A 26,430-nucleotide genomic window follows, 5' to 3' on the forward strand; every position below is an offset into this window, starting at 1 on the left:
TTGCACAGACTTGTATAGTGGGTGGGTGAGGTTGTGTGTTTGGATCCCAGTCCTCAAAACTCATCACTTTCCACTCTCTTTCCATTAAGATGTAAAAGTAAACATCGGCGTGTAAACCCGGCTGATTCCTCGCATGCGCTGATGATTTCTTTTCCAACACACACACACACACACCGGCACACACACACACACACACACACACACACACACACACACACACACACTCTGTGTAGTGTTTGCCCTCAGCTTGCTCCCCGTGCTGGTGATTGACAGCAGACCCTCTCTCTCTCCTTCCTGAGACCCCCGAGTGAGAGTGAGAGAAAGAGAGAGAGACACTCAGCAAACATTCAGACCCTGCTGCCGGTCCCAAGAGTCCTCCGCAGGCACTCAGCAGGGGCTTCTGCTGCTGCTGAGCCAGAATCCCCCCTCTCCTCCTCCTCCTCCTCCTCCTCCTCCCCGAGCTCCTCTTCCTCTCTGTGATTCTCTGCCCCCTCTTACTCTCTCAATCTCCACCTGAACCTCAGCTGCTGCATCACTGCCTGTCTGTTTACCTCCCTGCCTTCTCTCTTTCTACCCCTGTTGCACACCTTTTTTTTTTCCTGTACAACACATTTCCAACCTTCTCTTCATCTTCTTCCTGTGTGCCCTCTCCTTTCCTGCTCCTCTTCTCTCCCCACCATTCGCCCCCCAGCTCCTGTTCTCCCCTCTCTTGCATTCTTTAACACTCACTCTTGGTATCTGACCTCACTGTGAGGTCATCAGCGAGAAGTCCAAGATGCAGCAGATAGAGAGAGAGAGCGAGAAACGCCTCGTGGCTAAACCCTCCCCCCTTACAGGTCCGCGAGAAGCTGAAAGCCGCTCTGCGCCCGATTAATAATGAATGAATCAGATCAGTCGGTTTGACTCGGAGCCTTCGCTCTCTGCTCCTCCTCCTCCCTCTTCCTCACCTGTAATGAGCAGGGAGGAGGGCAACGTGATCTGGGCCATAACTCACTCAGGAGGGGGAGTCCCGAGAGGGAGTCAAAGTCCTTTCTTCTGAGCCCATCATCGTCTTCGTCCACTCCCTCCTGCCACGCCTCACCCGTGTGTCTTCAGGGCTGCGCTGCTCTCGCTGTGTGAAAATGAGTTTCGGCAGCGAAAGCAAACGCTTGCAAAAAAAAAAAAAACATGCAGAGAGAAGACGCATCATTTTTTGACGTCTCATGCTCGGGGCCCCATTTGCAGGATTGTCTGAAAAGTAATATGACTCATGGAAAAGTCTTTTTCAGTTTGCATCTGGTCTGATCTCTTTACCTGTTAAGAACTAAATGTACGGATGTTCAGCTCGCTGAGGCTTTTAGAGGGAATCTGTCACTTTCTAAATCCTCATATTCCCTCGGCTGCTTTTGTCCCTCTTTCACTGCAGCTTTTTGTTTTTATCTCTGAGTTTTTCTCCCCTAGATTATATCTCGAGCAAAATTTAACAAGTTCTCAGTTAATATCAGCCCACACGCAGAAGCTCCGGTTCCCAGACACACATAAATTTAGTGTATTAGGGTAAAAGTGATTTACTGTTCTTTTGCTGAGCTACCAGATTTAAAAAAAAAAAAAAAAGGAGAGAGATTTTCTAACCAAAGGGAGCTGCTGTTTCAATTAGCTGGAGCCCGTCGTCTTAAGAGGTGAAATGATAACTATCGGTGCCAAATTTAATCATCTGTAACTAATTAATTACTAATGGATTGGCAGTGGGCAGTGAACGAGGCTGCTTTTAAAACCTTAACAAGTTCAGCCAGGCCTCACTGCGGCAGCCTGCTTCTTTTCTTGGTTGCAAACCCGCAGTATCACCTGTAAGAACATGCTAAATTTGATTCATGCTTTTCTCTCTCCCCCCTACCAAACATAAAGAGAGAAGAATCTATCACTTCTCCCAGCTCCCATTGTGCTCGGAGTGAGCAAACAAACAATGCAAAGCCTGAGGAGATTATACAGAAATTTGTATTCTGCGACACGCTGAAGCCCTGCGTCTATTTCAGGTGGGTGAGACTTCTTGGAAGTGTCCCACCACCCAGAGTGCTGCAGGGTTTTACCGCTTTACACTGCGAATCGGACCCCTGAGCGACTGCTGGTTAGCTTGTGGTTCAGCCGTAGTGGAAATGAAATGGTGTTTGGCCGGTGAGCAGGTTTAATTTCCCACCCTAGAGTGAAAGCCGGCAGCGGCAGGCAGGCGGCTGCAGGATTAGTATTCAGCTGGCTGTAGACAACAGAGCCGGTCTGTTGCTGTTTGCCCTGTGGCTGTTGTCTTGCTGTCAGGTTAGCCAGTGACACGTCAGAGCTCACCTCTCCGGCCTCAGCAGCTCGTGGCTATAATACACTCGCTGGACGGCTCTCTCTCTGCACTGCAACCTGCCACTGAAACTGAGAGCGTCCATCGTTTCTTAACCTGTTACAGTCAACAAAGGTTCGCTGGACGCACGCCGCCACTGTCGGTTTTCTTCTGCCTCCAGCTAGATTTTCGCACTTCAGATCTGATTGTGCATCAAACACTCAACAGCAAAAGAAACGAGGCTTTAAAGACGTCATAATGTAATATTGTTCTTACATTAACGCAAATCTTTCCAACCTATTGTTTGATTTGTCTGACTGTTGCTAAAACTAAGTCAAACAAAATGCAACATTAATAAAACTTTGCAGCCTGAGTCGCATAGATAGATATTAATGATCAATGGTGAAGACAACAACTCCCATGATCCCGTTCTGCTACGCATGTTGTTTGTTTAGGTTAAGAGACCCGTCAGCAGCAGAAACAACATACTGTGAGTGTGGGATAACCCAATACAGCATCAATATACTGGAAAATAAAGCTGCATATTTCAAGGAAACATCCAAAATACATCACTGAGATAATAAACATCCAGTCAAACTTAAACTATATTGATAAGTAGAACTAAATGTTCAGTATTTTGCCAGAGAATACTTACAGTGGTTTCTTTTAAAGTGAGAAAATGATGTGTCCATAATCAAATTGTAACTCTGTTAGCCTTTAATCCACTGATTTAAGAGGCACAGCCATCTTTCTCCACCGTCTGTCGTTAATTTTCTATCATGGCAAGAAACCAAATTGTGAAAACTAACAAAGTACCCAAGTACCCTGTTTTTTTTTTTTTTTTTAACTCATTTATGGAGCAAATGAAATTGCAGGTGAAACCAGATTTCTGTTTGCAAATATAATTAGGCACAAAATGATCATCATTAACTGATTTTGAGTTATGTGTTTTCAGGAACTCTCTTATTACCTGCCAGAGTGAAAACAATGTTTTCTGCATATTAGTTGTTTCCTGGCTTGATTCAGCAAAATAACATTTTGTGAGTTTTTAAGCCACTGACTTTAAAGGTGCCATCTTGAGTTTGTGGCCACTAGAGATCACCATAAAAGCATAAAAACAAGTAAACAAACAGAGATAAATCCACATGTTGTGTTTATTGTGTTGTCTACCAGCAAACGCACCGCATGGAGATGATATTTTTTGCAGAGCGAGGAATATTTGGTGCCAGCAGCTCATTTTATTGTCAACGTGTAACGTACCACATTTCAAAACATTCAATTAAAAAGCTTTGTGAAGCTTTGTGAGCTGCATTCAGCATGTTTGTTCGGCCGAGGGGGGAGAAAAACCTCAAATGGAACCGAAAACTTTAAAAGGATAAGTTGAATTAAAGAAAAATGAGGGTTCAGTTCTTCATGCATGTCGAATGAGACTGTTTTTACAGTTTATGAGGATAAAATATTCATTGATAAAGAAGAAAGCAGTCAAAACGAAGACTCCGTGGCTTCCAGGAGCCTTCCTCTCATGCTTGAAGTCATGTTATTGACACTTATTTATAGCGTTAGAGCATATTGTCTATCTAAGCAGCATAGTTTTACTTGAATGTTATAAATAAGGAGCAGAATTGTGTTGCTGCTGTTTACAGTCACGACTGTACAAAGATGGCGGACACTAAGAAAACCAGTTCCAGTCCTCAGATCTTGATCAGGTCAAATGCAGAAATTGAGTTGAACAAGTTTTAAATCAGATTTTATCAGACGGTGTGAGGAAACTAAAAGTTGTAAATTAGACAAAGATATCGCTGCAGCTTCAGCACATTTTACTTATTGCAATTACTTTTTGACTGTTTGTGCATTTATGAATATAAAAACATCCTTAAATGACCTGCGGGAAATGTTTCTATGTGGTGAAAGTGATGATTTGGATCCTTGTTAAGCTTCCGACCGCCAGTTTTTTTTTTGTTTTTGTGGATTTCGATGCGCTCGCATTTTTTGTCCTCGGATACCTGAGCTGAGGAGGACAAACAAAACATATTATTATCTTAAGTACGTTGAGAAAATTGATTTTGGCATTCTTTATTTGAATTTTTTTCTCCCCTCGGGCACTTTTACCATAAATGCAGCCTGACTTATTCAGCCAGCACAGTTCTTTCTCCTGAACTAGCTCAGGCGGGTTAAAGTAGCATCAAACGCCACAATGTGCTCCGTCAGGTCGGATGTTGTTGCCCTCCAGGCTGAACGAGCGAACTCATGTGTGGGTATCTGGTTGCAGCATCTTTGTTTGACGTGTAAACTACAGTAAATGGATCCACATGTATCTCCTGACACCAGTTTTTCAGCCTGGTTTGAAAGGATTCAGTTCGTGACACAAACTCTTTGATGCTTTTTGCCACGTCTGCGGCATTTATTTAATACTTGTAGTCTGCCTCAGTCGACCATTAAAACACACAAACAGTCGCTCTGTCTGTTTTAAATCATCCGTCTGGCACTAACTGCTCCAGTCGCTCTCACTCGAACGTCACCTTGTGGCTAATGTGACGACAGAGCTTTGGACGAGGAGGTGAGGTGTGAGTGTTGCAGGTGGTTCTGGCGAGGCAGCATCTGCCGGTGGATGCTCATTTCTATTCCCTGTGAGAGTGGGAGCTCTAGGTGTGATGGAGTGATCGGGTGGGGGAGGAGGAGGTGAGAGCTGAAGCCTGACTAACTGACTAACTTGGCCAGCTTCCCCCTCGTGGAAACTGCGATTAAATGAAGCGCACTGCTCTTTCTGTTTCATCGACGTCTTCTTCTCTTTGTGTTCGTGTCCGTCTCTCTGTCGCTCCTTTCTAAATGTTTCTCTTTCGGTCTTCGTCTCTGGACGCATATTGACGACAGAGGACAGATTTGAGCAGAACTCTTACTCTACATTATTTTTTCCTCATCAATAAACTTCCACGTGTCTCCTATTTGTTTCTGCCTTTATCTTTCGTCCATTGTTCCGACTTTATCTCGCACCTTCTAATCTCTCATCCGCCGTTATCTCTCTGTCTTTCACCGTTACTGTCCATTTTTCCCTCCGTCCCTTTTGTCTTTCATTCTCCTTCTCCTCCCGTCCTTTGTCTCGCTCTCCTTTTTCCCTCCCACCCTGCTGAGCCGGGAGGCCTTTGATGCGGAGCTGATATCTATTCGCGCGGGTCATTCATCAGCACTGTGTCGCTCTTTAAGCAGCGAGCAGGAAGCCAGATCAATAAGATGGCTGAACGGATGGATCGCTCGAGAGTCCTCTTCAGCCTGGAGAGATAAGGGGATTTTTTTTGAATGGGTGGCAGTTTTAAGAGTCACAAAGGGTGGGCAGGGGGTGTGCGGGGGAGATGAATAAAGATCTGAATGCATCACAGCCAGTATTAAAATGGGCCGAGGCATTTAGATTGAAAAAAGGTGGTAAAAGTTTGGAGAAAAAATCTGCGAGGGGTCTCACTGGAAGGCCTGTATGTCTGGAGAACTAAAGCTTCACCTTAGAGTTTCTCATTAAATCCACTTCTAACCCCCTGACAGGGATTTTGTGTATATTATCCCTGTGATCTTGAACAAATTAGGAGAAATTGGCTGCACCAGAATGCATATTTTTTGCCTCAGTCAAAAATCAGAAACCTCACCGATCAGTCGTAATTACCTTCAAGGTTCATAATTTCATTTTGGACTGCTACTAGAACAGTTTTATGTACTTAAGTAGCACTGTATTTTCTGTATTAGCTCCTGCACCAGCACTGCTAACGCCAACAATGCAAGCAACTAATCAGTTCTTACATGTCAGAGTAGTATCAAGGTGTAAACTTTGCAGATTTGCGGCTCCTATTGACGAGGAGCAGGGTTGTCTGTGGGAGGGAGGAGCTTCTGTGGGAGGGAGGAGCCTCAATGGGAGGGAGGGGCCTCTGTGGAGGGAGGAGCTTCTATTGTTGTGGACTCTTAAGATCTTTTACATGAACAAGAATCAACGTAAGGCACTTAAGGAGAGGAACAACATGAAGACGCATAGTAAGGTTTCCATAAACCTGTGAGATTCATTTTTTATTTGTACCCGAAATCACAGAATGTTTGCTAGCGAGCTAAAACGCCGACAGGGATTAGGCAAAATACTGCGTAGCCATCAGTAAGATAATCATTTTACAATAACTGTCTCTATCAACAGTTATATAACCTCTATAACATTCATATTACTCTCTAGTTCTCCACTTATGCATTTAAAGGTAGTGAAATAGAGACTGTCGGCTACATTTATTGATATCGACTCTCAAGCGAGATTTCTGTTACGGTATGGAATCACCATTTGGACAAACCATTCAAGACCTGCAGTGCACTGTAATCAGAACCAGTAATGGCATTTGTTTGAGGTTAGTTATGATTATGACATTTGCTAATGTTAATTACTCTGGACAGTGGAGCATACTCGCCTGTCATTGCGCAGCAATTACAGAAGGGATGTGACCCTGCAATATATATTCTAATTACAGCCCTGGATGGAGAGGATATTTGGATCACTGTTATTTAGGCGCTTTGCCATCGTGCTGCTGACGCTTTGCTCATCAGCAGCGAGTCGCCAATCTGACCTGAAAATATAAGAAGTCCGGGGCAGAAAGCCAGAAGGGTCGACAGTCAGAGGATGAAGCTCTTTTCTCTCCGTCTTTGTCTTTTCTTCGGTAGTTTTCTTCCCCCGTCTTCTTCGCAGCTTCCCTAAGTGCAAGTGTGAAAGTAGCCAGGGGAAGTACAGGGAGACAGGGAAGACACACACGCACGCACACACACACACACACACGCACGCACACGCACACGCACACACACGCTCACACACACACCACCTCTCCAAGACATGTCACCCCTACCTTCATCACCTCAAGGTGATTTTAACTTTAAGTGCAAAGAACACTCAGGATTTTTGATTTGTTGTATATTTTATCAGGGCAAATGTGAAAAATATGAAGAAAATGGAGTCGAAAAGTGCTCAAATCCCACGGTGCTAAAAACACATCCGAGGGAAAAGTGCAGGAAATGTGCTAGCTCGCATCAAAACTCAGAGGAGGAGAATCATCCAGAAATAAATATGTAATGATAAAATTACAGCTGGCGTCGGGGTGGGTGAGTGTGTGGAGGTGTGTGTTGTGTCGACACAGGAAACCACCGTGTAAACATCTCAAGAAAGTGCAAAAACCTCAGTTGCCCTTTTTGCTGTTCTTCTTTCTTCACCTCTCATCAGCTGCTCCGCCGTCTCACGCTCGTTCACACTTTGACCTCGTGTCTTGTAAACCGGCGACATCCTGCTCAGTTTGTTTATGTGCTGTATCATCAAAACACGGGACTGAAACTTAGATAACGTCTCATCCTCTTGGTGATATTCTTGCTGTGCATGAGCAGCACAGACAGAGGCAAGCTGTCAAAACGACTTTAAAGGTTTTTGCTTATCGTGACAGAGCAGCAGCTCGTGACTTCTGTGTCAGCAGGCAGAAAAACAGAAGCTCCGACCTGTTGCTTATTAAAAATAATGCAGATCAATGTGGGCTGTAATCACCCGTTCTGGCAGGCGCTGTCGGACCAAAACAAACATGAATATGCACGAGCTCGAAAGGAGAAAATCAGTGCTTGTTGATTAATATATGTATGACTGAAACTGATGCACATACTTGTGCACTTCTTAGCAACAAATGTCCTTTTCTGACTCACCTCTTCCTCTCTGTCCGTCCACAGCTGCTTCCTGTCGCTGCTCCTGGTGGCCGCCGTGGTCTGGAAGATCAAACAAAGCTGCTGGGCGTCACGGCGACGAGAGGTAAGACAACAAATATTGATTTTGGCTGCTCTTTATTTGGTTAATTAGCAACCACCAACACACGTCATGTGTTTAGTGTATTCAATCTTTCCGGCGCAATGGAGCTGCTTTTTTTTCAGGCTCGACTGTGTCGGTCAAAAGTTGCTCAACAAACAAAGATTACAAACCAAATCTCTAAAAATCAAAAACTTACATTATCACAAGTTAAGTGATAGACTAATTGAATCTCAGATTAGAGCTCTTTTCACTTCTATCTGATAAAATGTAATCCTACTGAAAATGTTAAGAAGCCAAAGCTGTCGTTCTTTTAAAAGTTTTGACCTCCTGTATTTCAGGAAAGTTCTGGATTTTATGATTTGCAAAGTGCATAAAGATGAACATTGATGAAAGACTGACACACGTACGATACTTTCATATTTTAGCTCTACTTTTTGGACAAAACCAGGATACGTTTCCCACCGTTTTCATTCTTTATGCTAAGCTTGCTGCTGGCTGGAGCATTATGTTGGACGGAAAACACGAGATCAGTTTTGTACTTGTCATCTGTGACAATATGTTAATATAGATTTCCAAATCCTCCAGTGATACATCAGTCCTGTTTATAAGTAGTTTCAATAGAGCAATTGGATCAATTTGTGGATGTCGCACAAACACACACAAAATAACAAAACGAGGATGAGACGGCATTAAAACACTGAAACAACGACTCTTTACATTACGATCCTGGAAACATAACATTAAGCCTCAATCTGGCAGGCTGGTACTGAGAGCCTAATAGCTGCTTTTATCTCCAGCAGGCTTGATTGCTGTGATGTGTGTTTTTTTTTTAACGACTGCTAAAAGACAATCTTACATTATATAAGCTGCGGCGTAGAGCAGCACAGATTCTGACTGCGACTCAAGCAGAGTTCACATAACTCCCGTTTCAAAGTCCCATTATTGTCCGCTTTATGAAAATACAAAGAGTTTTGTTGTTGAGTTTGTCTAAGCATTCAGTTTTGTGCCTTTTAAAATATATTCCCTCTGAATTAAAAACAAATAATGATGCGCAGAGGAATAAACATTCACAGGTGTCTTATTTGAATCAAGCAAGCTAACGACGCAGTAACCAAAATAAGAAACTAAACAGAAAGTTCAGTGAAAACCAACAGGGTTTCTACCGCTCAACATATCCAAAATGAATTCATTTAAGCATTCGATTTCAAGCTGTCAGCCACTGAAAGTACATCACTCAAGTGCAGTGACCGTAATTAATTGGCCCTGCCGCTCAGCACTGAGTCAACTGAAAAAACTCTGAAGTCCAAAGTGTTCTGGAGGGACTGAACAGAGTCGCCAGAGCAATCTGCCAAACTGTGAGGAGCCCTGCGCGCTCCACGAAGGACTGCAAATGACAGAAAACGTTCAGGTCTTCAGATGGAAATCTGAAAAATCTGAATTAATTTGTTGATTTACTGAAGGAAAAGTCTGAAACATTTCAGTCGCCTGTGCACCTGCAGGACACCTGCTGGTGAAACGTATACTGTGATGCACTGCAGAGTTTAGGCTTCAGTGACGTGAACCCACTTTCTCATGAACACACACACACACACACACACACACATGCACACACACACGTCCGCCTGCTGACGGACAGAAAGCAGGCCTCCTGACAAAGCTCCTGTGTGATTGGTTTATGCCTCCCTAAGAAGACAGCAGCCACAATAGATTTACTCAGTTTATCATTTTCTTTCTTAAAGTCATCGTCCGAGTAACTGACGGCGTTTTATTTTGTCCAGGAAACTGGACGAGCTCTTAGCAGTCAGTGTTGACAATTCCAATACCACCGATAAAAGAGTGCATATGCACATTTTTAAATGCAGGTAAACCCACTAAAATATAGGATTTACTCCTTTTTTCTCATTAGAGTTTGTCTTTCTTTATTTTTATGTGTATGTTGCATTTACAGTAAAAAAAGAGGCATATCAAATATCTAATCAAGTCTTTAAAAAGTGAATTGGACACATTTTTTCCCGTAGCTGATGATGGAAGTTGCTAATGAGTGAGACGTCTCACTTCTTTCTCCTCTCTGTTGACAGCTGCAGTGAGAAGGCGATGGTGTTTAGTTTTTATGCCTCAACACTGATGACAGCAGTGGCTGCATTCCCGTTGGTCCTATTCTTGTGAACCCAATATCTTAATTTCTTCCAATTTGGTACAAATGTCGACTGTGACTCAGGGATGAACTGATTACAGTTTGGTTGCCAGAGACTGGAGGCATATCACTGCGACGTGGAAATTCTGGTTTAATATCCTCAACTTCAGTCTCTCTTTCAAACTCGGCACTCACTGAACAATGTCAGAACGCTGCATAAATGGAGACGAATGGAAAGATATTCCCTGACAAGCAAGTCATCACAGGGGCAAAGATAAAGATGTTCACCTGGGTGTTGAGTTTCCATCACATCCGATTGGCGCTCTTCTGGGGAATCATTTGACCTGGCCCATGCGATCGTTAAAGACAAAAGCCAGATGTAAATGGGTGTTGTTGGGTTTTTTTGTGCAGTGTTAAAGAGACATTATTGAGTAACATATGGCTGTTGCTAACTACGGGACTGCGTTCTAAGCAATTTTATAGCAGGGCTAGCATGTTCAGCTGACTGAAGTGATGTTGGAACCATGAAAAGCCGCCGTGAGTGCAATTTTTGCAGATTGAATTCACACTGAAATGACAAAATTGGTTTGCATAGTGTATCTCCAGAAGGGTTTAAACCACCCTTTTGTGTGAGTGGCTGAAAGGTTGTGTGCATGTGGGAGTGTGTTTCTCCGTGTGTGTGTCTGCGGCGGCGTCTGAGGGCAGACGGGCTAATGTTGTGCTTAATGTGAACTTTTTGGTTTGCGCTTTTCACACTCGGCGTGCCGGCTGAAGTGCCTTTTGGCTGCAACCTCGCCCAGTAGTGCTGTCATCACCTTCACCTCCGGATGCCTCTTAACATCCCCCCACCTTCACCTTCTCCCACTCCGTCCTCTCTTCATTACACGGCTGCTGTTGTCCAGCTGGACCCTCTACAGGCTAACCTTTAAACAAAATTAGCACTGGACCTTTTGTTAAGAGGACGGAGGGCTACAGAAAACTGAGGGGTCAATATTAAACTCCCCAACACCCCGAAGAGCTTTTGGAGCGCAGCAGGGTTTGCCAAAATGCTTTTCATAGAATCAACTTGGCCTTCCCTAAAGTGATTATTAAAATATTCTCCTCATTTGGTGAAAGCAGAGAGTAAAAAGTCGAAATGCAACTTTTTTTTATTGTTCTAGCAAATCCCAAATGAAGCTTTTTGTAGACACGATTTCACATTTAAGCTGGTCAATGGTTTCTCATTCTTCAGAGGTATATTCACAAGCGTTTGTTGTGTTTTCTGAGGTAGAAAAACTTACTTGTATGAGTAGAAGCACAGCATGATGGACTTCCTTCATGATGACATCAGTGTCTGCCAATATTATTTGGTTTAAAAGTCATGAACAAGGATCACATGGTCACCTACGCATAAAGTTTGAGGGGCCATATGATTGGTGTCATTTGCCAACAATATCAATTGATATGGACCTCAATCGTGTCACTCTCAGTTTACCAAGAGTCTTTTACCTGCTTATAAACCTTGATATGCTCTTTGCAACACCGAGGCACATTATCTGTGAATTAGAAGATGGAAGGCATCCGTTTCCAAAGTCATAATCTCACATCAGAACGACTTCAGAGGTTGGTTGATGGCGACGTATGTGACAAAATAAAAAATCACGTTACCTCAGTGGGCTTTAAAATCTGCACCGTGTACAACATCGTCTGTCCTTAGAGCCTCCATTCAAGTAAGGAAAAATACTTCCTTTCACTAAGGATAAAGTGGGAGAAATGTCAGAAGAGTCACAGAGGAGTGATCCTCATGCAAAAGATGTCATGTGTGCAAAAACAGACCAGTGAAATCACACATGATGGAGCCTAAAGAGCCGCAGCTATGAGGCTAAATTCAGTTTTAGCGTATGTATAAAAGGCTGTAAGACGGTCACGATGGTGCCCTGACTCACACGTCTTTTCAGAAAGCTCAGTACTTCCCGTAAAAGAATTCAAAGGGAAACGACAAGCCAGCTGGATAGAGATACAGCCATTCCTGCCAGTCAGCATTGCAGATGCGGCAGCGACACAGCTGCCACAGCAGGTTTTACACTCAGTTTTTAAAAAAAATCCCATTGAGTCCGTTTAGGTTTTGCATTTAAATGCCCCCTATAATGTGTAGCACAGAGGTTGAAGATTAATTTCACACATAGGAGGTGTATTGTCATTGTCATTCAAGTCAAAGTGAAATTTGCAAACCAGCCTATTCATCCAGCTCAGCTACGTTTAAGTGCATAAGGTTACCACCTGCAGATCACCGCAGCAGGAGGCGACGCTGAATACGTTCCTTCTGAGACGTGGCTGCACGTCAGAGAGCAGCCGTCTCTGAGGGGAGTCCTTATAATGATGTTCCTTATGACATCCTTCATCAATTCAATTTTGGTTCCAGTCCACAATTGGAACAAAGATCAATAGAAATCCCATTTATGTTAAAAAAAAAGGCTGAACAGTGGTGAAGGCTGCAATCCCACAAAGGCGTGAAAAAACTGTCCCTGTGCTTAAATCCAGGACTCAAACTTTTGAGAAAGGAGAGTTGGGAGGTGTGAGAGAGCAGATACAATATTAGTTATATCCTGAGCACCACCTATCACAGATGTCGAGTTGAATTAGGGCCGTGACTCCTCTTAGAAAATACTCCGCAGTAGGTTTTGGCATCCCGTGTCCACCTCCCTCCACACCCACTCTGAACGGATCTCTGTACACGTCAAGAATTCAGTCCAGACTTTTTTTTTTCCATCGTCTGTTCACGACTGCAAGATCTCCTCATTTCCTGAGGTATTGAAAACGATCATTTTTGCTGCTACAGAAATACACCTTTCCTGCGATTTTAGACCCTCATTATCTCAAACACGCACAGTTTTTCCAACTAATTTAGAGTTTTATAAGTCAAGACAACAAACTCCAACCGAGCAGTATTACCAAATCAAGAACTGGCCTGGAAAAGGCTCGAATTTTGTCTCTGTGAAAAACAATTCTGCTTTCAGTCTTAACTATAATTACCTTGTCCTGCTCATGCAGAAACATAGCGGACCTGCCTTCATACATACGCATGATGTACTGTGTTAACACAACGTGGCACATAATTTCCAGCAAACAGAAAGCTAATCATGTTTTTCCATGAGGTCGACTCTCTCGTTACAGCCGTTTGCGTCTCTGACACCGGGACCGTTCTGTTCTTTTCAGCGCTGTCCCCTCAGGCTCAGTTCCCACATCCAGCCCTGGTTCCTCCGTGTTACTCGGTGCTTGCATCAGCCGTACAGTGACACACATTTTGCAACTAATTATGCCCACGTTCACCTCACCGAGGCCCGGTGCGGTGGGAAAAGGTGGCCGTTGCATTTTATGTGGTCATCCCGAGGTTGCAGGAATTTAAGGCTATGGCCCAGAGCCTTGTACTTCTCACTCCTGGCTTCTTGTCATCTGACTTTTTAAGGAGTTTAAGCTTATTGTGTTGTCACAGTCATTGTAAGTCGCTCTGGATAACGGTGTTAGCTTAAGCCCCAAAAATGTGAATGTCACTGTGAGCTGTAGAAGGCAGTAGAAGCGGAGCTTGGAATCAACTTTTTTAATATTTTTCTCGTATTCCAGCAACTCACCAAAACAGCTGTCTTGAAATAAAATAGCTATTTAGTCTCAGTGTGCTCACTACAAGGGGCGATTGATAAGGTCATGGCATAAGGAATAAGGAGCTGGAATGCCACCAGAAGTTGTCAGTGATGTTATCTACCACAATATATGTTTAACTACGTTTACAGGTGTACATTTTAAGCGCTGAGTAGAAAATAAGTTTTGAACTATATTTGAGCTTCTTCTCACCGTGGTGCCAGACACCTGCTGAGACTGAAATCGCTGTAAACAAGCACAGCGATCCCAACAGGTGGGCTCCGGGGTGTTTCAAAAAAAAAAAAAAAAAACATTCACCAAAGTCTTCAGCTGCATGTTTTTCCTCATGTGTGTGTTTGCTGTGCATCTGTTTGCATAGATGTGCGAGTATGTGTGTGTATTTCTGCAGCAAGTCTTAATCAAAGCCTTCTTCTGAGACCTGACAGGTTCTTTGAAGGAGTTTGAGCTAACAGATGGCGATAGACAGACCAAACCGCTGCAGACATATCAGGCCATTGGAGGCACCGGCCTTTGAGTCGGAACGAGCTCCGCTGCAACGAGAGCGAGCTGCTGTCAGAGCTGCTTGGTTGTAAATTTGAGTACAGAAAGTCTGAGGTGGCTGCAGCTTTGAGTGCAAATAATCTGAAATGTAGTTAATCTTTAAAGGGAGACAAATTGATAAAAGCAGGTGTGTAAGTTTCTCTTATCAGCAATCGACTGTTACAGCACGGCGACAGGTTTCAGACACGGCTTAAAGAGGCCCGTAACATTCGTAAACGATAAAAGATCTCTTTGAATAGAGACGAGCCGGTGCGCTAATTAGAGCGGAGATCCAGCAGAAGCTTCCGGTAGCAGGGTAATACATCATGACGCAAAATACTGTAATAATGGCTCAGCTTTAACAGTCACTTTCTTTGCCTCAGGACAGAAAGTCTCGTTTCACTCCATTGTGGCACCAAAATGAGATTTCAGGTCAGTATGAGCTCTGATTGCGTGAGTTTAAAGTACCTGGACGCGTAAGAGTTGAGTCACACGTATTGATTTATTAAAAGGCAGTAAAACTCTTACTGCTCCTTTGTGATGCACGATACTGTAAGTCTTCGATGTTCATTTCCAGCGTGCCTTTTATTTCCCCTCACTGCCGTCACACACTGTCATATTCCCATGATGCCCCTCTGTTACTCGTCGTGCCTCAACAAAAATATCCGTATGATGACAACATGTGTATTTAGTCGACATCCATCGTTGCCCCAACACGGATATAAATCGCACGCAAGTCGACGTTTATTAGACACATATCGCACCCAGAGGTATTGACAGAAAAGCAGGATGTGATAATGTCAGTGATCGTTCTCAGTGTGTCCCACATGATTAACCGCGTTGTAGATTCTTTACGCCACGCCGGAGGCAGACCTACAGGAGGAGGGAGGCGGAGGAAGTGGCATAAATGTCTCCAGATACCCTCACATATTTATTACCCCATTAAACTGCCCTCCTTGCCCCCCCTCCCACCACTACCTCAGCTGTAAATATGAATGTCAACCAAGATGTCAGGCCCTCCGTTTAAAAAAACAAAACAAAACAACCTGCTATTATGTCATAAAATGAGTGGAAAGCTGCTCAATGGCCTGTGATGTGTAAACTTTCCTCCTGATCAAATGCTGTACAGCTCAGGTTTGTGGGATGTTAATGAAGTGATGTGCCTCCTTTTTTGAACGCACACTGCCGGGGAGCTGAGCTGCCACCGTCTCGCTCGTGGCTTTGATGATTCTGTGGGGGGAAAGCATACGGTCCACACATAAAAGTCTCCAAAGAATGGGAGCAGATCAGAGGGAAGATCTGAGGCCTTAACAGGGCGAGCTGCTGTGAGACCTTATTGCTCTAAGACGTAAGACATTTCACTTTAAATGTGTTAACCTAAGAATTCAACCAATTTCTGTGTATTCTGTTTTTTGCAAATGGCTGTTTTTGAGTTGTATTTTGGCCTTGAGCTTTAGGTAATTATGCCTTTATGCCTATGGAAGTAACTTAAGTCAATTATTTTACTTTCTACGTTTTGAACACAAATATCTGTCATTTCAAAACAGGCGCACTACTCACGGATTATTTTTATTTCATGTCATTTCACGCCATCCCAAGGCCGCAAAAGACTGATTTCGCGGCCGGCGTAGCAAGACAAAACACTGTAAAAGATGTAAGAAGGCATAAACACACAGAGAGGGAGACTTGAATGTGGAGAAAAGGTGGATTAGTGTCTCTTATCTACAGAGACCCTGCAGCACTCTGCCTGGATTTTATTATTTTCTCACTTTGTTGCTGCTCGGGACACTTTAACAACACAAAATGTGTTTATTTGACGTCCTGGGAATGAGACTCAACAATCAACTATCTTTGTGGTGCATTCAGGAACAGTAATAGTCTTTGAATTGCATTACTATGTCGTTAGAAACTTACTTTTCTACTCTGAGTACATTTCAGAGCCTGTACTCTATTACTTTTGCTGTATTTATACTTGGGTAAAGAATGAGTGTTCTTTAGTTGGTGTTTGGATATGCCAAATTGTAATTAAAGCAAGACATAATCTGTATAATTGATGTAGAGATTATCTACACCACCCACTCTCCCCTGGTAGAGTGTCTGTTTTGGGGCTTTGTGCTAACGCTTTAGATCATAATAGACTGAAAATTGGACCAAAATCTAAGTGAAGTATATGAATACATCCAGTAGTTTGCCACCTGAGCTAGTTACGGAAGCACACCTTGGAATTTAATTCAACATCAAGTCAGTTTTGTGGTGTAAACTGTGGATGAAAAGCTGTTTTCTCATGTTTAGTTTTCTCATTATATTTTCTGTAAGCTTCACTTTTAATTCCTTCAAGTGCTCCCACTTGATTTTGTGTTTTATAACTACTTTTATTGGCAGATGAACTTGTTTTCTTTCTAAAATTATAACATAGCTCCTCGAAAAACCTGTTCTCGCCATCTGATTCAGAGGATGAATCAGAACTGGTATTGCGGTCGTTAAACGCTTCAACCGGCGCGTCCTTGTGTTCCTGCCCTCTGCCGCCGCAAACCGCTGATCCTCGTTTTTTAAATTTTTTTTTTGGGGGGGGGGGGCAGGCGGCCGTGTCACCGAGCCTCCTCGTCTCGTGCCGTCCTCTCCTCGCCTGTCCGCCCACATCCGTTCCCACCTCTGCTTGATGAGGAGGAAGTGCGTGACCTCCGACCCCCACCATCGCTGACCTGTCCGCAGCTTTCAGCGATCCAGACTGCTCCCGCTGCTCGGTGGCACATGTACATAAACACGTGCACGCTCCCTCCTCCTCCTCCTCCTCCTCCTCCTCCTCCTCTTCACGCTCACACAGAAAACCTTCAGTACAACTCTATCAAATCGAGAAAGTCCCTCAGCGAGATGTAAAATCTTGGCAGCAGATAAAATATATAACTCATATGATACAAAAGATATGACATTGAAGATGAAATCACAGGGATAATATAAAATATATCAAATAACAGCAGTCAGTGTATCACTATGCGACACACATACTTCTTAAACAAAGCCTTCTGTACACATAAACGATGTTTCAAGTCTGAGAACTGAGCTTTTTGGAAAACTACTGCCAGGGTGAAGATATGCAGAAACGCCATCTTCAGTGTTTATGTGTAGACTGGGAAACCAGGGTTGTCTGGCTTGTCTCCTTCTGTTTGTCAGGCTTCCGATTGGCCAACGTGGCTTTGCGGTGGAAGTTATATCACCACCTGTTGCTTTGGCGTGTGCCTGTGTTTGCATTTTAATGCTGTTGATGTGGATTGGAAGGAAAAAAACCCTCAGATTTTCTAGTTTTACATTGTACGGAAGCTTCATTATTCACCGGTGGTGAGATGAGGGCAAAGCTCGTTTCCAATTTAAGAGAATTAAACTCTTGGCGAGCAGGATGCTGAAGGCCATGGCATAGGGAGACCTTGAGCCTTGCAAATAGCACATTAACCATACTAGTTTCATTCTCGCCCATGAACATTATATGAATAAGGAATGATGCTATTTGAAATCCATCCCTGCTTATTACAAAGAAACAAGATGGAGAATTGGGTTTGTTGTTTGTTATCCTCGAAGCTCATCAAATCTGGTTAACTAACGACCTAAAACTGATGTAGGTAGGTTGGAACCCAGCTCAGTGATGGGACTGGAGGAGGCTCTCAAAAAACTCAGCAGACATTCACCGACTTCACTCACACCCTCTCATTGTCGCTGCCTCCTCCTCCTCCTCCTCCTCCTCCTCCTCCTCCTCCTCCTCTCCTCCGCCTCATGCAGACGGCCTCACATGCAGTGAAAGTCTACAGCAGATGGTTCAGTGTGAGAGCGCAGCAGAGTGGGTAGAGATTGGCACCGGTATCTCTCTGAATATAAGCGGAGTCCCGGAATACAATGAAGATATCACCGAGCACGTAGAGCTCCACATCAAATTAGTTCCCAGAATCATCCGTAATGATAAGGAGGATCCTCCCACCGGCATGCCTGCTCCAGCCCCGAACCCTTCAGTCCCAGAAGCAGATGGCTGGATGTGAATGCGGTTCACACATGAGCAGGGAAGAAAGGAAAAAACAATCTTTCCACCTTTACTTTGCAGCTGTTACCCCCTTACGAAGCACTTCTCCATGATGATCTGTAATACATTTGAATTTGAGGATTGTGGGAATACGCTCTGTTTCACAATCCAGAGCGTGAACATGTCGACTGGTAGCGGTTTAATACACAGGACCTAAACTTGATACGACAAATGGACGAAAAAGATAACCAAGTTCACCAAATTGAGTTCGGCAGGGTGGTAAATCCCACAAGAATGGAGGAGTTCTGACGGGCCAATATCTCTCCATTGTTGAAAATAATTCAAAAACCTGCTGCCAAAACAGCTGCAAAGCCACCAGGCTAAACAAAATCCAAAATCCAATGCAGCCATTTAAAACTTTACTTGGCAACATGTCCAGAGTCAGTGGAATTTATTTTCCGACGCGATTAGGCCAAAACCAAAAAATGAACAAACAAAACAAAAATGGTAAATAAGTAATTGTGTCACAGCATGATAATGTTTGTGAGGACACCAATAAAATCAACAGGAAAAAATGAATATGATGAATTTTACCAAGGTTGTATTAAACCAAATTAAAAGAGTTCTTTTAATTTGTCCTCGAGAATACTAAGGGCATTTGCTGTGGTTTGTTCCACAGGGAGGGTATTCAAGAGTTTACAGCCATAAAAACAAAAAAACAGCCTTAAAACATTGGTTGTGGGGAAACATAAGGGGACCTCTAAGATAAAGGCAGTGGAAGATCTGAGTGATCCAAGCAGACAAATAACATTATCACACATTAAATAAACATCACTTTGCTTCTGCTGTAGGTGGGCGGAGAAGAGCTGCATGTGGCCAGACCCCTGACGTTGAAACTGATGGTTACCTGTGCATAATGAAATCGCTCAAAGATAATTTAACTGCCCTCCTGATTATGTGTAAAGATCTGTGGGAGGAGTCTCCAGTTGTCAGAGACAGAACCGGCTCTGCTGGGCTTCTTTTAGTGATGTGGTCAAAGTCAATACTCCATCTGAGGGTGCTGATTAAATGTGTGCCAAGAAATTTAAATGAGTTTGTGATAGATATGCCAGAGATATTACAGAGGAGACGGATCACTTAAGGCATTTTGAAAAGAAAAGCCCGCAGCGCCAGAGATGGCGGTTGCACAACGCGTATCCCTCCATTCTCTCCCCCAAATAGCCAATCGTGTGCTTTATACTGGGAAAGACATCAGCCGTCAGTGTTGCTGCAGTGAAGTGAGCGAGATCCGCGACAGTTTCAGCCAATTTTTGTACAACTGCAGATGGATAAGAACATCACATTGATGCAGTGGGTTACCAGGAAAGGTGATGTTTCGAAGATTGAACATTAAACTTGCATCTGTTCAAGTTCTCTGCTGGCTTGAGCTGACAATGTGACATTCAGGCGCTCTGAATTGAGCCATGAAAGAAGGTGGCGTTGTGAAACAACGAGTATGTGTGCAGTGTGCAGTCGGCCTGGTCTTGTCAGCCTGAAATAAATACGCAGGGCGATGCAATGATGGCTGCCAAGTGGCAAGACTTGGCGGTGAGGACTGTGGTTCTGTGTTGACCTGACTCCACTATAGGAGGTTTGGCAGGGACACTGTGTCTGAAGTCGGTAATGAGTTCCCGAGTCTCACTTCTGTCTATGGCGGCACTCGTAGGAAAGTTCCTCTTTTATTATTTATTTATTTTATCTTAAAAATTAACAAGGTAGTTGCAAGTGAAAGTCTTTGTGGCCATTGAAGGCAAATTTAATGAGCAGAGATGAAATTAATGAACAGAATGTAGGTGTCAGGCCTCTGCAGGTGTTAGTATATGATGAAGGCTTAGAAAACTCATCCTTGGGAAAAAAGGACCCACAGTTTACCGTATGATATGATTCTTTTATCTGATTTAATTGAGCTTGTTATGTAATATGTCCCAAACGACACATATTTTTGCGATCATCTGATGTGACAGCAGCAGGAGAGCCATTTTGGACGAACTAATAATACTCTGAAGGTGTAACAACAAAGTGTTTTCCTGTTGTTCACAATCTGGAGACATTAGTCAACTCCAGCGCGAACACCAGGCACAGCAGAGTTTGATCCAGCTAAACCTTATCTTTAGCCTCATTTGCTGAGGACTAACGCTGCCTGGGGACATCCAGTAATTTTCAATAATCCGCTCAGTTTTTTTTTCTTTTCTTTTTTTATTCATCAGCCAAGTAAAAAATAGAACAGTGTATAAAGCGAGCAACAAATAATAAAAGGACCAGAGCTGTTGAGATCCAACAAACTTGTACACATTTACTGAAAAATCAGTTCTTATGACATTGCTTGAAGGGATTTCTTTCTTTTCAGCAGACGGTAACAGAAACCAGAGGTGAGCTCGAGGAATTCAGGGTGTAGCGAGTGGTGACAGTGCAAAAGGGCTTTACACGCAGTCTGTCTATCACATTTCTCAGACTGACATGTCTGCTTCACCCTCTTAATCTCATTGCCCTCGTCCGTCTGCTCTTTAAAAGGCGGAGGTTCGAGTGCTGCTGCCGACGGTGTTTTGGTATAAAATACTGAGCAGATTTCAAGCTGCAGATGGAGTTGTGTCGTGAGGAGTTAGCTGTCGTACTTAAAATCATACTTAGAATCTTTTTTATGCCTCTATGCTGACGATGGCGGTGATTACAGTGATTACTGCAGACGGTCCGTTATTCAGATTGTTATATTTCAAGAACGCCTTATGGAAATTTCTTAAGAATTGGTGCAAATGTGCCTCTTGGACTCATGGATGAACTGATTAGACTTTGGTGGTCAAGATCAAGGTCCCTGTGACCTCACAAAGCAAAAACTTGGCCATAACTCAACAGTTCATGTGAAAATTTTGCAACACAATTTGCAAGTTGGGATTTGTAGTTTTGGGGTGTGAAGAAAAAGAAGTAAAACAAAATCTTTAGAGAGTTGCTTACATGTCATCAATTAAAAATGCTGCTCTTCAAGTACACATCCAAAATGCAGAGGCTGGGACAGTAATCCATCGGAAAGCCCTTTTGAAAGTACAACTTTGAACATGACTTTTTTTTTTTGCCATGTAAAGTTTCCCAACTCTCAAGTGGTAGTTACTCCGAAGCTGTAGTCAGATGTTGGAACAGTAAAGTAATGCTTCTGCTCATTTAAGGTCACTGGATAAAACAGCATAAACTACATGACTGCAATGCAAAAGATCTCTTTGTAGATCCAGTAAACATGGTGTTCTTGATCTCCTCAGAGGAATTTTTTCTGAAGACAGGTGGATCACTCTGTACCCTTGAAAATGGATTCAGCCACGCCGGCGCTCAGTAAGAATAATTGTGCCCTTGAACGCCGACAGTGGAGCCGGTGGTTGTCATTATGGCTCAGTGGTACAGTCTATCCTACCGGGACTGTGCAGCGAAAGTAAAGAATAAAGAACTCTGAGCACACCACACTGTTGGAGCCATCCCCAACACTTTATTAACTACTTTGTAACCGTCACTTCGGGGTTAAAAATGTCTGTTTTCCTGCTCTGCAGCGTGAAAACAATGCAGAAAATGCTTCCTCCTGCTATCTCGTCCTCTCTCTGAAACAAACTTTTCTTTAAAATTGTCAGCCCAACACAATACACAAAGGAGAAAGTGCCGCTCCCAAAACATTAAGAAATATGCAGGTGATGAATTTTCTTTCATTTGATAGCTTATTCTCCTGTAAGGGTTCATCTTTTGTCTTCTCACTGTCTCCAGGAAAGAAAATAATAAAAGGCTGAATTTTCTGCCTCGCTTTTTTGTTTCTTTTTGCCAAACTCGGCTCAAAAACAAAACATCCACCTCAGTCTACTTGAGGCCAAAAAAAGGCCAAGGTTTTACCGACGTGAAAGCTCATTTGAGCTGTGGCGGACGTATTTGTTGTTCGGGGGATGTCAGGGCATCTCTTCTCCCACCCATCCAGCTGTGGCTGCATCGGAAACCAGACGAGATCGGACAGGGAGAGCCCTCACCTCATCTCACCCTCCGCAGAACGCTATTAAGTAGGAGGAAACCCATTCTTTCTGCCCCTTGTTCCTGCAGTCTCCCTCCCTGCTGGAGCCGGTGGATGGACTGATCAAGGTGACCCCAGCCGGCACAGTGTCTGCTCGGCCCGCCCACCCTCACGCCATCGTGCCTCGCTCTCATTCTGTTCTGACGGCTCACACGCTGTTAGTCCCCCCCAGGCGGAGGACTTCAGAGCCCTCAGCAGCTTCTCGGATGTGAGACTCCCCACCACGTTCTCCCGGCAGCTCGGTGTTTCTTGGAAGGTTTATGACGGAGAAATCTGAGAGTGTCTTCCCCCCCCTTTTTTTTTTTCTAAGTGGGTCAAAGCTGTAGAAGTGAAATGTGTGAATTTAGTCAATTATCAGCTAATACAATAACATCTCCAGACAGTTTATGATCATGGGAGAAGCCATCATCCCTATAACGCGATGATGTATTACATAATCAGGAAATATATTATCACAGGATCAGACTTTATTACATTTTCAGTCATTTAGAGAAATGTTCTATTGAATCCTACATTTCATTTGCTCATAACTCTTAAGGCTGTCTAATACTGCACTAATTCTCTGCAGTTCTCTGAAACAGCATTTAGCCGTTATAAAACGCTTAAACTATCCACTGAAAGCAAAACTAATGAATTTCTGTGCAGTAGCGTTCTGATGATCGAAGGGTAGAACTCTCCCCTGAAGCCAAAGCTAATGAAATTGCAAGCGTGTGAGCCCTAAACTCTTCACTGAAACGAGATTTAATGAAATGCTCTGAAGCGGCTTTTACATTTGAAATGAGACTATTTTACTTTTTGAAGACATGAATCAATAATTTGTTCTAATAGCAATTAACTTTAATCGGTGATATGTCTGTTAATCTGTTAAAAGTACACACATTCTTTACTCAAGCTGTTCAGATACTTCTGAATGACTAGTACAGGCCCTGAAATGTACTCAAAGTACACAGATAACACTAGCTGAAGCTCACGTCAAAGCCTGTAAAGGTAGATCCTGGAAGATTTTGTCCAATCTGTTCGTAAACGCATCACAAAGATAGTTGATCGTTGAGTCTCATTCCTAGGACGTCAAGTAACACTCGAGTATTTGTACTTTGTTATGACCCACGTGTGGTTGCACGTTAACTTTCCCACCACAGACGTTTTCATGTATTGACGTCGTCTTGGATACAGATGATGGTGCCAGTGAACTAAAGCAAGCAGACATGAACAGAAAACGTGTTCCCTGTGAACAGAGGCAGTGAACATCAACGGTGTTTAAAGCGCTGTAAAGCCCCTGTAGATTACCCAGAGCAACTCTTTAAGATTCTACGAGAATCTCCTCCTCCTCCTCTCTCCTGAGGTCAGCGTTCGCTGCACCACCGCACAGAACAAAAGGCCTACTTCTGAGGTGATCAATCCTGAAGTGAGAGGTGAAGAGACGGGAGTTAAGATGATGAGAGACGAGCAGCGGGCAGGACTGAAGGTCACTCACACAGGAAGCTGAGAATCTCAGAAAACACACGCATCCTCCGTAAAAGGGAAGGCTTTGTTAATGGTATCCTCTGCATAGTCGAGCTAACAAGAGTCTCCTCGGACCTGACAGGATGCGGATTCATCAAAATGTGATGAAAAAGAATCAGGAGGAACTGCAGCGCTGGCAGCCGGCTACATCTGCAACAGAGTTAGAAGACGAGCTTTCGACTCATGCTCTTCGGCGTCCGTGCCAACTCCCTGCAAATACTAGCTTTGGTTTTAAACGGAAGTACACAGCATGCAAACCGTAGACTGCTGACAGTACATGTATGTGTTTGTGTGGCTTGTTTTGAGTGAATTCTTCGTGTTTGCGAACAAACTTGGGTCCAAGTGAATGAACGGATTGTATTCGAGTTGTTTGCGATGGTGTCATGCCAGGCATTATCTGTCAGTGTGTGTGAACATGTGGGGTTTTTTTTTTGTCTCCGAGTTCCCAAGACGCCTCTAAACCCTGCTAATCTCAATTCCGCTGAGATGGTGCGTATAATTAGAGTTTGGATTGGCGCCAGTGTCGGCTCACGATACGCAGGCTGCTGGCTCATGATTCCGACCCCCGCTGCATTGTGGTTGACCCCCAATTGCCCCAGTAACATCCACCGCTCCTCAACCCCATCCATCCATCATGGTGCTGGTTCAGAGCTTATCATAAGCCTGGAACCGCTGTCAAAACCCGCCCCTGCCTCCCGCCTGTACTTTTTGATTCTGTTTCATCTCATCTCAGGCTGTCTTCACTTTTTCTTTTACTTTTTGTTCATTTCTTCTTCCCGCGCCCGTCTTATCTCCTCCATCCTTTTTTTTTTTTCCCCCCTTACTTCCGAAAAACCACTTCACTTCGTCTGTCACGGTGAAGTCAAAACAACTCTTGATATCTCCGACTTAAGCTCACCATCTTTTAGATTTGTCCAAGCGACATATTAAAATGTTTGTAGCTCAGTATTAATGCGAGTTGACGTTCCTGAAAGTGCTCACCCTGCTTAACCTCCCAAGTTTATGTACGGAAGTTGTTGCAACTGTGCAGGTAATTGGCATCTCCAAAGGGCAACACACACACACACACACACACACACACACACACACACACACACACACACACACACACACACACACACACACCATTGGCTCACAATATACTGTGTATGTCACTGTCCTATTTCTTGGCGTCAGCTTTGTTGTAGATGCATTCTAGCTCCAGTACATTTACTGCTTCCTCTGTCTGTACAGTGTGTCTGCTGCATTGCACCTTTGTCAGATGGATCTGCATACAGTGTCATTATCTATAGCTCAGTGAAAAGCCAAAAATAAACTTACCGGGTACAACATTTCTTATCCCATAGTGCAGGCCAACTAGTTTAACCCTCTATCAGACCAAATGGATCCAATTCTGAGCTGCACAACTGTGGACTTTACAGGAACAACTTTACAGGTGTGTGGAGATCAAACTGAAGGCCGACTTTTAAGTTTTCATGGGCGGTTTTCATACAGTACTCGTGGTAATGTAGTTGATGATGATGTCTGAGTTGTCAGAACATGAACATGTTGTTTAGCAGCTGCTTATTTCGCAGCTTAAGCTCAAGGAAGGAGGTCCTTCTTTGGATCAGTGTGCATCACGTGACCGTGTCATATCCAACGTTATTCCCAGAAGCCTCAGTGCAACAGTGTGTTGTGATGAAACTTGAAATGTTCTGACCACCTCACAGACTTTTTGTCCCGTGTTGCCTTAAAGAATTGAGGCTGACAGTTCATTTTTTGACCTCGAGTGCCTTTCGCCAGCTGTTGTTTGCTCGTTAATGAGTAATGAACACTTTGAGATACAGTCGAACTTCAGCACAAGCTAGTAACTGGACGTTGTTCCTCTGTCAGTTTGTTTTTTTATTACTTGTACTTCATCGGACAGTCAGGCTCACGTTAGAACATCGATTGATACGTCATGTTCAAACAAAACATTAATTAAAATCAAAATATCCTTTTAATATCTTTGATTCAGACATTTTAAAGCTCTGTTTACAGTATCAAGACAGTAGAATAAGCCTTACTTCTAGTTTAAATGTGCCATGATGAAATTAAACCATAGTCTGTCCAGATCGGGATATATATAGAAACACAGTTCCTTCAAAGCTACTCTATAATGTGACATTTTGGGCTTAAAACAACAAGAAACTAATCTCAGTTATGAGTTAATACACTGGCACTGTCAGAGGATTCAGTAAAGCCTCGTGGGTGAGGTTAAAATTGCAGAGATGGGGCTGTTGTAATCTGTCAAAAAACAAGCCATGATTATGCAAACAGCGTAGTGGGCAGCATTGATTAAGTAGTTTACATATTAGATCTGACCAGCAGACAGAACAGGGACTAAGTGGCGCCGGGCCAGGTGTTATTCAGTTGTTAGTGACAGGAATATGAGAGCAGCGACAGCCTGCCAAACATTTTTAAACAACTGCAGAAAACTTAATTTATG

General features: G+C 43.5%; 1 protein-coding gene across 3 annotated transcripts in view; it reads left to right on the plus strand.

Annotated features, from left to right (window-relative positions):
- atrn (attractin) overlaps positions 1-26,430 on the plus strand; it is a 126,812-nt gene that overhangs the window by 71,107 nt on the left and 29,275 nt on the right. For all 3 annotated transcript variants that reach the window (XM_037125376.1, XM_037125375.1, XM_037125374.1), the window contains exon 26: positions 8,018-8,096. In XM_037125376.1, coding sequence (XP_036981271.1) covers positions 8,018-8,096 — 79 coding nt within the window. The remainder of the gene's footprint in view (positions 1-8,017; positions 8,097-26,430) is intronic.

The sequence above is a fragment of the Acanthopagrus latus genome, chromosome 16 (assembly GCF_904848185.1).
Source record: "Acanthopagrus latus isolate v.2019 chromosome 16, fAcaLat1.1, whole genome shotgun sequence".
Taxonomy (NCBI): Eukaryota; Metazoa; Chordata; class Actinopteri; order Spariformes; family Sparidae; genus Acanthopagrus; species Acanthopagrus latus.